Raw genomic sequence first — 13,126 nt, forward strand, 5'->3', positions numbered from 1 at the left:
GACCAACTCCTAAAGGCTGTCCTGGACTTCCACTATGTGCAATGGCGCACGCACCCAGATACATGAATGGGCATGCACACACAATAGTAGTAATCGTAGTAATAATAGTAATAGTAGTAGTAGTAATAATAACAACAACAACAACAAAACCTTATGCAAAAGTTATATACTAAATGTTAATTGTGTGTACTGCATAGAGGACACTTTTATCTGATTTTTCTTTCTTTTGTCTTTCTGTCTATGCAGTGAACTCTTTTCTAAATTAAGCATAACTTTTGCTAAAAGAAAATAAGATATATTTACATACATTATTTTTATGTATCTAAAAACTGTGTGTGTGTATATATAATATTATATTTAATATATATTATTATATCAGGTGTGGCTGGACACACATTTAATCCCAAAAATCAGGGAGGCAGGTAGATCGCTATGAGTTTGAGGGCAGCCTGGTCTACAAAGTTATTCCAGGACAGGCAAGGCTACATAGAGAAACCCTGTCTCAAAAACACAAACAAACAAACCAACAAACAAACAAACCAGGAAAAAACAGTTAAATATAGTATGTACGTATGTATGTATGTATGTATTTAAACAATGTCTATGTAGCCCAGGCTAGCCTCAGATACTCTACATAGCTGAGGATGACCATGAAAATCTGATCTCCTTGCCATTAGTACCGGCAGGGTTTCAGGCGTGTGCCACCATGCCCAGATTCAACCCAGAGGCTCTATGCATGTCAGGTAAGCTAAGCTCTATTCCCAGCCCACATGTGTTGTTTAAAAAAAAATTTTTTTTGAGGCATCTGAAAATGAGTAATGAGTATAAGAAATTGTTTTGTTTTGTTTTGTTTGGAGTTGAGCAAAATTAAAGACAGGAGCAATAAAGTCTGGGCAATCAAATATTAAAGCTTCAGGGCAGTTCATCAGCTCAACACTGACCTTAATGGCATGTGAAACATCATCCTCCCTACCTGGTCCCCCTCCGCTGTATCTAATTGCATTTTGTTTAGGGACAGATAATGAAAATGTTTACCTTCACTCCCCGAGCACACTGTTGTTGACAGAGTGGGGACTAGCTGCAAACACAACCCAGAGAGCTCGAATATTCTGAGTGTCTGGAGTGGGGTGTCCCACAAAGAGTACTGCTTTACCTTTCTAAAAACACAGCTATGAGTTGGGGGGCTGGTTCTGGGGGGGGTGGGAGAGCTTGCTGGACAAGTGCAAGGACCTGAGTTCAGATCCCCTGAATCCACATAAAGCCAGCATCAGCAACATGCACATACAATCCCAGTGTGCCTACACAAAGATGGGAGGCAGAGATGAGGCAACTAGCCCAGCATGCAGCTGCCAACAAGAGGTTTCGTTGCAGACCAGGTAAAACGGAAGGACTCACACCCAAGGTTAACCTCTGACATGTGCACACCCACATTCACATACATAAAAACACGTACGAAAATGATACACATACACAAATCAATGTAATCACTGCCCATAAACAGTGGATCTCCAATCCCTAGCAAGCCCACACATGGGAGCGTCAGGGGTCCCTTCTAAAGCTAGGCATGCTCAGTGGATCGACCCATGCCCATGCCACAGCACTCACCGTAAGCGGTCATGACACCAGCGTATGGTCCGTCCACCACGTTCCTGTTTTCTTCCGCCAGTGCCTTGATGTACCTTTTGCTGAGGTCGAGGATCTGCTCCCGCAACATGGAGCTGCTCTCGGGCTGAGTCCGCTGCTGGATGGTGAAGTGGAGGAGCATCATCCCCCATATGAAGCCAAAAGTCACCAGGAAAAAGCCCAGCTTCTGAGAGGACAACTTCCAGGGGGTAAAGAAAGCCATCTCTCTCTCTCTAGCAATGCACCCCTCCCTCGGCTCTCAACACGCAGAAGGTGAAGGCAAGTTCATGGTGCAGACCGGGGCAGAGGGTGCCTCGTCGCTCGCTCTCACTCCGGCTCCTGAGTCAGCTGATCTCCTTGCCTGGCTTCCATTCTGCTGTGGAGGAGGAAGATAGTTAGCAACGTGGTCGGAACAAATGAAACACAGCCGTCAGGAGCTATAACAGCACTGAGATAGCTTTCCCTGAAATGCCCACTCCTGTCTTAGCGTAATGAGCTGATGGGGGAGCCCAGGAGAGAATTCTGATACAGCATAAAGCTGTACAAACACACTGGGGGGGGAGTGTGCATCCGGGGAGTGTGTGGACACAGGTTGTATAGTGAGACTATTCCCCTTCTAGACTGACCTCAAAACAGGAAGCTTGCTTTGCAAGGTACAAAGGAGATGGAAGGATAAGTCATCGCTTGTCAGAAAAGAATTGCGAGGCCTGACAGAATAGAATTGCGAGGCTTGAGGGAGCAGAGTTCTGGGACCACTTTGTACTTTGTGCTTGTGTTAGCTTAGGGAGTCATTCCGCGCTTGGAGCAAAGTTTGTGCGTACAGCTTGAGAGGTGTTCGACAGAGTGGATGTGTCCTCAGTGTTAAAAAGGAAAGGGGAGATGGTCCTGTGTTATTTAAGCATGGCTGCATGTCGCGCTCATTGTTCCAGGGTAAATGGCTCTGCCAGGTGCCACTCCCAAGCACCCAGGAGAGAAAGATGCCAGAGGCACAGCTGTCACCTTTGTGTTCTAGCTTTGTGTTGGTGATGCTAGAGATCAAAGCCAGCGTGCATAGGAAGTATTCCTTCTATCACAGAGCTTCCCCCCGCCCCCCCAGCCTTTGCCCCAGTGCTCTAAAGCAAAAGCCGCACCTCACAGGCTTGCGCGCCTGCTGCACAGGAAACCCAAGGCACCCAGCTGACTGGCTGCTTCTCTGTGGTTCTCACTTTCACTGTCTGTCGGTGGCAAGAAGCAGAATGAAAAGTTCAAGGGCAGAGCTCCAATGTGAAAGCGTTCACCTCCCGTCTGAGAGCAGCAGACAACAGGGCCAGTGCTCTCTACTGATGGGTTTGCCCAGAAAAGTCAATGACTAGGTCTGGGGACATAGCTCAGGCAGTAAAATACTTCCTGGCATAGGTAAAGCCCTGCCTTTAGGGCCTTTAGGGGATAGGTAATCCCCAGCAAGCCAGTTAGTAGGTGGGGCAGGAGGATCAGAAATCCAAGGTTATCCTTGGTTACATAGGAGTTGGAGGAGGAGGGGAGGGGGCGAGGGAGAGGGAACCATGCCAGATGCCTCAGTGGCTAAAGACCTCACATTCCGTGCAAAGACCAGACATGTAAAGCTGGGTAGGGGTGGCAGCCATCTGTAATCCCCAGCACTTTGAAAACAGAGACAGGGGAGCCCAAGACAGACGGTTAGCTATGGCTAAGTAAATTGACAGGCCCTGAGTTCCAGAGCCTCTGCCACAACAAAGGAAGTGGAGAGTGACACCAACGTTGGGTCTTCACATTCATCTGCACACATGTATGCCCATACACACTGAAGCTCATATGCCCTACATGCACATGACACATGCACACAAAATAAAGAGAAAGAAAAGAAGGAAGGGAAGGGAAGGAAGGAAGGAAAGAAAGAAAGAAAGAAAAATTTAAAAGACAAAACAGGCAGACAACAACCCCAGGGGCACAATAAAGTATCTAATGGCTCCAGGGGATGTAATGTCCTCTTCTGGCCTCCAAGGGCACCAGGCATACAGATGATGCACAGACTAACACACAGGCAAGCACCCATACATACACATAAACAAATGTGACAGCTACACGTCCTTGCCTTGGGGGCATGATGGCACTGAGTTAAGGCCTTCCAAATGGTGCAGGCAGAATGGGGTCCTCCTCCTTCCCTTTTCTCATGTGGTCCCCAAGTGCAGACACACTGAGTTAAGGCCTTCCAAATGGTGCAGGCAGAATGGGGTCCTCCTCCTTCCCTTTTCTCATGTGGTCCCCAAGTGCAGACACACTGAGTACCTGCCACTCCCAGGCCTGGGGACCGAGTGTGAACAAGATGGAGCTCCCACCTTCACAGCACTTCATCCTCGATGACGTACACTCCTATTCACCTCGGATCTGAGGGGACTGACTTTCCCAGGCCATGTAAGCAGGGTGCCATACCCAAGAGAGGGGGCCTTCCGGTAACGTTCTCTTGACTGTTTTAGCACAGATCTTGAACTGCCAACAAGATAACCTATAAACTTGTGGGCAGGATGTCCCGCTCTGCTTTCCCACTTAACCCTGCTGAAGGGGTGAAGGAAGGCTGTAGCGGGTTAAGCCACAGGAAGGGCAAGAGCAGAAAGTACAGCAAACACCAGGGCTTTGGCAGAAGGTCGAAGACTTCTGACCCTTTGCTTTGGAAAGCTCAGAACTGCCCAGATGGTACATTCCGGGCCGGGGCGGGGTTAAGATGATGACTGAGGTAGCCTAGTTGAAATTCTTCCAGCTCGGTGAGAGGTTTCTTTTCACTGTCAACCTGACAGGATGTGGAATTGCCTTGGGAGGTGGGTGTCTTGGGGGGTTATCTCATACACCGATCAATGTGGAAAGACCCATCTTAACCGTGGGCAGCACCATTCCTTAGGCTGGGATCCTGGACTGCAGGCAATGGAGGACATGAGCTAGCCTTCATCCTTCCCTGTCGCAGACTGTGGGAGTGATGCTAGTGGCTGCTGTCAGCTTCTGCCACCCTGAGTTACCCACCACCACGACAGACCGTAAGCCAAGCCTTGTTCAGCAAACTGTATCCCAGCAACCGGAAAAGAATCAAGTCACTCAGAGAGGGGCCCATTTGGAGTCCAAAGGCTTAGCTAAAGGGAGTTCAGAGCACTTGAGGGCTCTAATTATAAGCAATGAAAGAATTTCCAGGAATGTTCTTTTCCCTCACAGAACACAGAATGTGAAATAACAGAAAATCTGTCAGCAATACACGGAGAATCACGTTACAATTCACCACCGTGATTCCCATGAGGAAAGCAGAAAGTATGACTTCAGGGGGTCTCACTGAGGAGACACCCCCATCTCAGAGTAATTGTAGGATGAGAGGCTTTAGAGCAAGATCCTTCCTCAACTTTGGTCCCAGGGAAGGACTTGATCAGCAGTAACAGACATGCCGGAGAAAGACCTCAGACCAAGAGTGATCACTGCAGGCATTCATGCTAATAAAGTCTGCGCCAAGTCTGTTTTTATTAATGACCTAGGACTTTGAGATAGATCAGTAAACAAAGGTGCTTGCTTTGCAATCATAAAGACTTGAGTTCTAGACCTCAAACCCACACAAAACTCTGGGCATGATGGTAAGCTTCTAACCCCAGGGTCAGGGAAACAGTCTGATCCCTGAGACCTACCCTACACAGCAATTGAGAGACCCTGTTTCTAAAAAACAAGATGGTTGGTTGGCTGCATTGAAACAATACCAGAGGCTAATTTCAGGTTTCTACATGTATGTGCATCTGCAACGACACACACACACACACACACACACACACACACACACACACACACACACACATGAACATGCACCCACACATATATATAAGAAAAACAGAACAGAACAAAATCATGCTAACATGTATTATTTGTATACCCTACTTCCTAAAAGACTAGTACTACCCTCTTTCATTTATTCCTTCTCAAGATAGTAAAATCTTTGTGAAGGACACATGCCAGTTCTAATCAAAAAAGAAGAAAAGCACACAAATACATTCAAAGTCTTTAATCATTGGGCAAAAGGAAATACAAGGCACAGAGGCAATAAGATAACACTTTGTGCCCATTAGGATGGTGGTAATAGAAATACAGAGGGTAGCTGGACATGGCCGTGCACGCCTTTAATCCCAGCGCCTTGGAGGCAGAGGCAGGAGGATCTCTTTGAGTTCAAGGCCAGCCTGGTCTACAAGAGTCCAGGACAGCCAGGACTACAAGAGAAAACTTACCTTGAAAAACCAAAAAGAAAGAAATGAAGGGAGGGAGGGATGGGAAGGGAGAGAGAGAAACCAGCACGAATGGCTCCTCAAATCCCTACATGGGGAGTTCCAGGCCATTCTGTGCTCTGGAGTTCTAGCTAGAGAAATGAAAACATGATGTCCCACACATTTAAAAAGAAAACAAACCTTGTATCAGGCCTGGTGCAGGACACTTTTAATCCCAGCACTTGGGAAGAAGAGATATGTCTCAGTGTGTTTGAGGCCAGCCTGGCCTACATAGCTAGTTCTGGGCCTGTCAGGACTATATGGTGAGACCTCTGACTCAAAAAAGCAAAGCAAAACAAAACAAAACTTGAATACAAAGTTTCTCAGATGCCTTTTTACAAGAGACTAAAAGTAAAAAGTAAATAAACAAACAAAACCCACAAATGACCATCAACCGATCAACTGGCAGGCCAAACTGGAATATACAAACCATGCAATAGTATTTATAGATGGAAAAAGGAAAAAAAAAAATCAATGGTGCTACATGCATGACTGAAGAACAGTCTGCTAAGTGAAAAAGAAAAGGTCATTAGAAACCATGTATTGTATGGTCCCACTTATACAAAACTTCTAAAGTAGGCAAAAGAATCAGGAGCAATGCAGAAGCTGTTGGGGGCTGAGTGGGTGGAGAATGGGGTGCAGGGATGGCTGGAAGGGATACCTTAAGTATTTGGGGTTCCTTAGAGGATCTAAAGTCGGGTGTAATGGGCTGATGTGCTATAATAAAACATGTCTTCCACAGGCTCACGTGTTAAAACACTAGTGCTCGGCTGGCGCTGCTATTTGAAAGGTTGTGTTAGGAGGTGGTGTCATGTTGTAGAAAGTGGATCAACGGATGTGGGCTTTGAGATTTCAGAGACAGGATTGGTTTACTCCCTGCTCTCAAATTTCTAAGTGCATAAACAAATTGACCAGGAACTTTGCTTCACCTTCCTGCCACTCTGCCTTCCCTGCTATGATGGATTGTGTCCCTTCCAACCTCTCTCCTCTTTCCCCATCTTCCATGGTCCAGAAAAGAACACCACATTGTGTCATCACAAAGGGCTGACCACAAGCCTAGCAACAGAACACTCATGGAGCCATTTGCCTCCAGTTCCTCAGGTGTGGCCACTCTTACCACTTCAGCGTCCACCTCCCAGGCCTTGCTCCAGGCGGCTCCTGGCACACCTTGCCTGGCAGAGGCTACTCGGGTAAGGACACTGTTGAAAAGCTGCCCAGCCCATGGCAGTGAGAACCCCACTGACCAAGCAGGTCCTTCAGGCTCCATCTCTTTGAATCAGTTCCTGGCCCTAGAGAGGATGGATAAAGCTAGGGATGCTCGTTCATCCATCACTGAAGCCAACACTAGCCCTGAGCCCCACCAGACAACCCTGTGCCCCACAAACAACACTGTCCACTTTGCATCGCTTGCTCTAACTCAGTCAAGTCCATGCTTCTAACCTGCACCGCCTGGATCATTTCCTACCTATCTTTACTTGGCTAACAGACCCACCTTTATCTTCATTCTCTCCCAGAGCACTCAGGGTTTCTAGAACCATCTGTGCTCACCTATGTTAGCTTTACAACCCACACCCACATCTCCAGTGTCTTGGCTCAACCTCAGCTCCTGCATCCACCCTCCCAGGTCCCCAGAGTAGCAGAACCCATCAACCCTGGGATCCAAAGGGAAATCCCAGGGGGCCTTATCTACTGTCCAACAACACGGTCTTGCTTTAACTTTCCTCCAGGCTCTTGTGAGGTCCTGAAAGGTAAGGAATCCTGGCTGGGGAGATGGCTCAGAAGGCTTTGTAAACATGAGGAGCTAGGTGTGATTCCCCAGAACACACCATAAAAAGCCAGGAGTGGCGGCGCACGTGTTGATTCTGGCACAGCCAAATAGCTAAGCTCCTGGCAACTGAGAGAACCTATTTCAAAGAATGAGGAAGCCAGGGGGATAGACGGTCAAGCAGTAAAGGTCCTTGCTTTGCGATCATGTCAACCTGAATTTGGTCCCCAGAACTCATAGAAAGGTGGAAGGACAGGTCCGACTCTTATCCTCTGACCTTCCCATCTGTGCTGTGGTGCTTGGCCTTTCACACAGGGGAAGAAGTTTATAATAAATCAAGTGGGCAGAATCCAAGGAACATCATCTAAGGCTGGCCTCTGGCTTCCATATGTGAGTGTACACATGCATGCACACACAGTACATATAAATTACAGGAACAGAAAATGAACAAGCAAGGGAACCATTTATAGACGCTGTGCCTCCACTGTCATCTAAGGAGGGCCACAGGGAGACGACAGCAGGAAGCCGGTGGGGGGAAAAAAAAACCTTAAACACAGCAAACACATGGAACGCTCTGATCTACGTACCTTTATTCTACCCATGGCTAAAATGCAGAGCATTCTAGAACCATACAATATTTTAAAACTTGGGTGCCTAGGGCTGAGTCTAGAGAACCAAGCTACTGTTTTTCACCCTGTGTTCCAAATGACTTTTCAAAGGTTCTGGAGAAACCACAAACATTTCCTTTTTATTTAACATACATTCTCAGGGCTAATGAGATGGCTAGGTGGGTAAAGGTGCTTGCCTCCAAGGCTGATAACCTGGCTTTGATCACCAGGATCCATAGAATGGAAGAAGGAGGCCCAACTCCAGCAAATTCTCTTCTGACTGCCACACCCACCCCCCAAAAACCCCCACAAATAAATGCAACTCTAAAATAAAAGACAACATGTTTTCAAAGATCCTTAACACACCTTCCTATCTCCCCTGCCTTGTCTGACTCTGACTGGATGCTGCCCAGCCACTCACACTGTGGGCCTCCACTTATGTAAGTGGAGGGGCAGCGACCAGAAGTTTTGGAGTCTGTCATCTCTCTCATGCAGCCTCCTGGGTGGACAGGAAAAAGAGGACGAAGGTGAGCAGAAAGCTGTCACCACCTTGTCGTCTGTAACTTCCCCGTGTTATGTGAGTTCCACTCACAGGAACCATGAGTTATTCATACTTGACAGAATATCCCACTCACACAATGTGAAGCCACAGCAGCCCCCAAGAATGCCAAAAATATTCCCGACCGTTTGGCATGGCAACAGACCTCCTCGTCTACAAACTTTAGACTCAGGAACCTAACAGTGCAATTGAGTTACAAAAAACAAATCAGGGGAAAACATACACACACGCACCACATTCACACATGCACACACACTCATGCACACACACACACCACACACATGCACACACACACATGCGTGTGCATACATGCGCACATACACTCACGCACGCACACATACCTCAAAATATTGTATGTATGTTTACAATTTTGGCTGGGCACTGGTGGCACACACCATTAATCCCAGCAGAGGCCATCCTGGTCCACAGACAGAGTTCAAGGACAGCCAGGGCCACACAGAGAAACTCTGCCTCAAACCACCGCCACCAAAAGTTTACAATTTTGTATTAGGTTGTATTCATGGTTGTTCTGGGACGCACGGTGCCTGCAGGCCTCAGGCTGTACACACCTGAACCGAGACAATAAAACAAAACAAAACAAACAAACAAACAAAAAACTTGAGTGTGTACATGTGTGCCCCTGGAGTCCCAAGGTGGATGTCAAGCACTTTATCCAGACCTGCCAATCTGCCAAGTCTGACTAACCATCTTGTCCCAGGACCCTGTGATTCTGCCTCACAGATGTTGAGGTTACAGGTGGGCCACCATGCTTGCCAGACATATATGTGAGGTCCACACTCAGGTCCTCACACCTGTACCAAGCATTGTACCCACCGCACCCCCACCCCCACCCCATCCCCCAGCCTGAACTAAAGACCTTTATTCCAAGGCATCCCAGGCTCAGGGAGGTTAACAATAGGGCTCCCCGCCCCCTCCTGGGGGAAGGGGCTTGCAAAGCTCCATCCTTCCCTGAGGACAAATCTACAATTAATTGATTGGGGAGGAAGAGACATTTTCTTCAATGATATAGCCATTGGTAAGGTGTCCATGCTCCTATGAATAACACCTCATTTGTGCTTCTATAAGAAACCCTTAAAAAAAAAAAAAAAAAAAGGAAATCCTATGTGAACTCTGGTACACACACACACACACACACACACACACACACACACACACACACACCACAAACGCACCCACGCAAAACAAAGTACAAAGAAGTTTGCTTGGAAAATGGGATCTGAGGGGGAGGGTGGTACTGGAGAATAGAGAAAAAATATGGTTAAAATTTATTTTATATGAATATTAAATATATGTGAAACATAATGGGACCTACTATGTATAACTAATACATGTTAATAAAAAGATTCAAGTACAGCTGAAAATTTTGTATGTGGAAAGAAAAATAAAAGATCCTGGCTCCTAACTTAGCAGGCAGAGGCAGGAGTCTGTGAAAAGATCCCATCTGGATGAGGCTTCATCAGACAAGTTAAAAAGCAGGAGTGTCATCTGGCTTCCTTCTGGCTCAGGGAACCAGGAGCTGGCACCACCAGGAGAGGTTAGTAAAGCCCTTTGAGGAGGAAGCTGAACAGTACGTGGAGAGATCAGCAGAGATTTGAGAGGAATGACACCACTCAAAAGACTCCCACTCAAAGGCAAAGGCCAGCGGTGCCACAAAAGGATTGTATAACCAACATAAAGGGAACCTGTCCGCTCACCAACTCTTGCCAGCTATCGTTAAAAACTACACATGAATGGCACAGCCCAGAGAAAACCATCACAGAAAGCACTAAGATTATCTAAAGTACAGGGTGCAATAGTATCAAGCGAAAAGCCATTAATGAATGCTTGCTCAGTGACCTGGCATCCTACAAAAGGGCCCATCTGCCTTACCCAGGGAGGAGGCGGGCTGGGTACCATCTTATCCGAAGAATGTTCTAGCTCTAGAAATAGGACAGCCTTCCAAAAAACTAGACTATATTAGGATCACCTGGCATATGAAAGGAAATATGCATGTGTGCGCATTCGCACACATACACCTGACACAGCCATTGGAAGCTTAGGGTGGATTCACTAATTTTTTAAAAAAGATTTATTTATTTATTATTATGTATACAGTGCTCTACCTGCATGCACACCTGCAGGCCTGAAGAGGGCATCAGATCACACTATAGATGGTTTTGAGCCACCATGTGGTTGCTGGGACTTGAACTCAGGACCCCTGGAAGAGGAGTCAGTGTCCTTAACCTCTGAGCCATCTCTCCAACCCCAATGATTTAAGTAAGGACACAGTCAGGCCACATGTCATACACAGCTTCTGCAGGCTCAGGGTCCGAAACACCCCATGTCTGAATTCTCTTTGGAGAAGAAGTTAAGCAGCCAAGGTCAAGTCTACTGAACACTACATTACAGCAGCCTTGGGTCAGTTTTGCTGCCATCCCGGGCCCCGCAGAACACACAAATGATGAATTAGTTCTCAAGTTCGAGTAGCCTGCCCTTCAACCCAACCCCACTGAGAGATTCACCTGACCGACTTCTAAAAGGAAGAGGTTCAGATGCAGCAAAGACATTGCTTCAGGTCCCCTGCGGTGTGGCCCAAACAGAGGTATCTCATATATATTCTCCTTAGAAAATTATAATATACAGTCAGGACAGGAAAAATTATCAAATGTTTCTTTAATCGTCCCTATTGTTCCTATCTAAGGAGATACAAAATGGGACCTATCATATTTTAAGAGGCGACCTCTCTGCTCCCCGTGAGGGTATGTCCACTGGCTTATGGAATAATCAGTCTTCAAGACTAATTATCTCCCTAGAGAAGTGGTTCTCAACCTTCCTAACCCTGAAACGCTTTAATATAGTTCCTTGTGTTGTGGTTGAACACCCCCCAACCATAAAATGATTTTCTTCGCTATACTTCAAACCCGTAAATTTTGCTACTGTTATGAATCATACTGGAAACATCTATGTTTTCTGACGGTCTTAGATGGCCCTTAGGAAAGGGTCATTCTACTCCTAAAGAGGTCATGACCCACAGGTTGAGAACTGCTGCCAAAAGAATCATCACCCAGGGCTGGGCAGACTGTTGAGTCAGTAAGTGCTTGCTGTGAATGTGTAAGGACCAAGTTCGGTTACTAGTACCTACACAGAAAGCCAGGTATAGTAGTAAGTACTTGCGATTCCAGCACTGGGTGGCAGAGATAAGAGGATCCCTGGGGCTTCCCTATACATGTGACTACACACCTACAATCCTCAGCAACATAATTATCTCTTAGTTTCTATTCATGTCTGACAGTATTAAAATCTTAATAAATACAAGATCGTAAAGCTTATGAAGCTCATCCAAGTTTTGTACCTGTGGATTGTAGACGTGACATATATGGTAGGTGTGCATGCACACATAAGTGTAGAGGCCAGAGGTAAACCAGATGTCTTCTTCAACTGCTTTCCACCTTGGTTTTCGAAAATGGGGTCTGTCTCTTATTGAACCCTGCGCTTGCTGATCCCCTTCCTTATACAGAGTGGACAGCAAGCCCCAAGGATTCTCCTGTGTCTGCCTTCCCAGCACTAAAAGTATAGGCTTAAACTGGAGCCTGGCTTTTTTATATGGGTGCTGAGGATCTGAATTGAGGCTTCACTTTATCAGCCCTATAACTTTCACCCTGACCGTCTATCTGCTAATAGCAGTGACTAGTGGTAAGTTACACGGTGCTCATTTGACACGCATCACCCAGCCTTTAATTGTGTAAGGAAAAGTAAGTTCTGTCCACAACAAAGTTGGCTCCAAGAGTACATTCTCATTAGAATCCATTCAGTGTGGAGACCCAAGGCAGCGCCCAAGCCAGACTCTGATTAGTGGTCCTTAAGGCAAACCTACTCAAGGAACTGCCCACCGTTTGGGCTTTGTGGTTTAGAAAGGGAAGAGTCCACTGGACCTAACTATTGTGCAGGATATAAAATCTATTTCCTGGGAGGAAAGCAGAGTGGCCAGTCTCATGCCTTGTGGGGTTTTGGGGGAGGACTATCTCAGTGCAGGAAGTCTGCTAGACAGACACTATGTTGTGGTTCCCACGTGCTAAGTGTGAGCAGGTACCTGCACCCCAATGCACTGCCTATGCACGAATGCCTAGCCACCACTTAGGAGTATGAAGGGCTCAGTCAGCAAAGGCCAGGAAGTCCACACCCACATCACATCTTCCAATTCTGACCTACAATAGTAAAACGGTGGTGTCCTTTCATATTTGTTTATTGGATACTGAGGACTGACCTTGGATTACTAAACATTACACTGTGTTTA

At 46.6% G+C, this 13,126-nt stretch overlaps 1 protein-coding gene across 2 annotated transcripts in view; it reads right to left on the reverse strand.

Moving 5' to 3' along the window:
* The window catches only part of MGAT5 (alpha-1,6-mannosylglycoprotein 6-beta-N-acetylglucosaminyltransferase), a 280,628-nt gene that overhangs the window by 177,292 nt on the left and 90,210 nt on the right, over positions 1 to 13,126 (reverse strand). The window contains exon 3 of one of the 2 annotated variants that reach the window (XM_084785708.1): positions 1,606 to 1,996. In XM_084785708.1, coding sequence (XP_084641834.1) covers positions 1,606 to 1,846 — 241 coding nt within the window. In that variant the 5' untranslated portion in view covers positions 1,847 to 1,996. Of the gene's footprint in view, positions 1 to 1,605; positions 2,000 to 13,126 lie in introns of both variants that reach the window. The other variant, XM_084785707.1, reaches the window with a different exon arrangement.

The sequence above is a fragment of the Acomys minous genome, assembly GCF_964271855.1.
Source record: "Acomys minous genome assembly, chromosome: 1".
Classification (NCBI taxonomy): Eukaryota; Metazoa; Chordata; class Mammalia; order Rodentia; family Muridae; genus Acomys; species Acomys minous.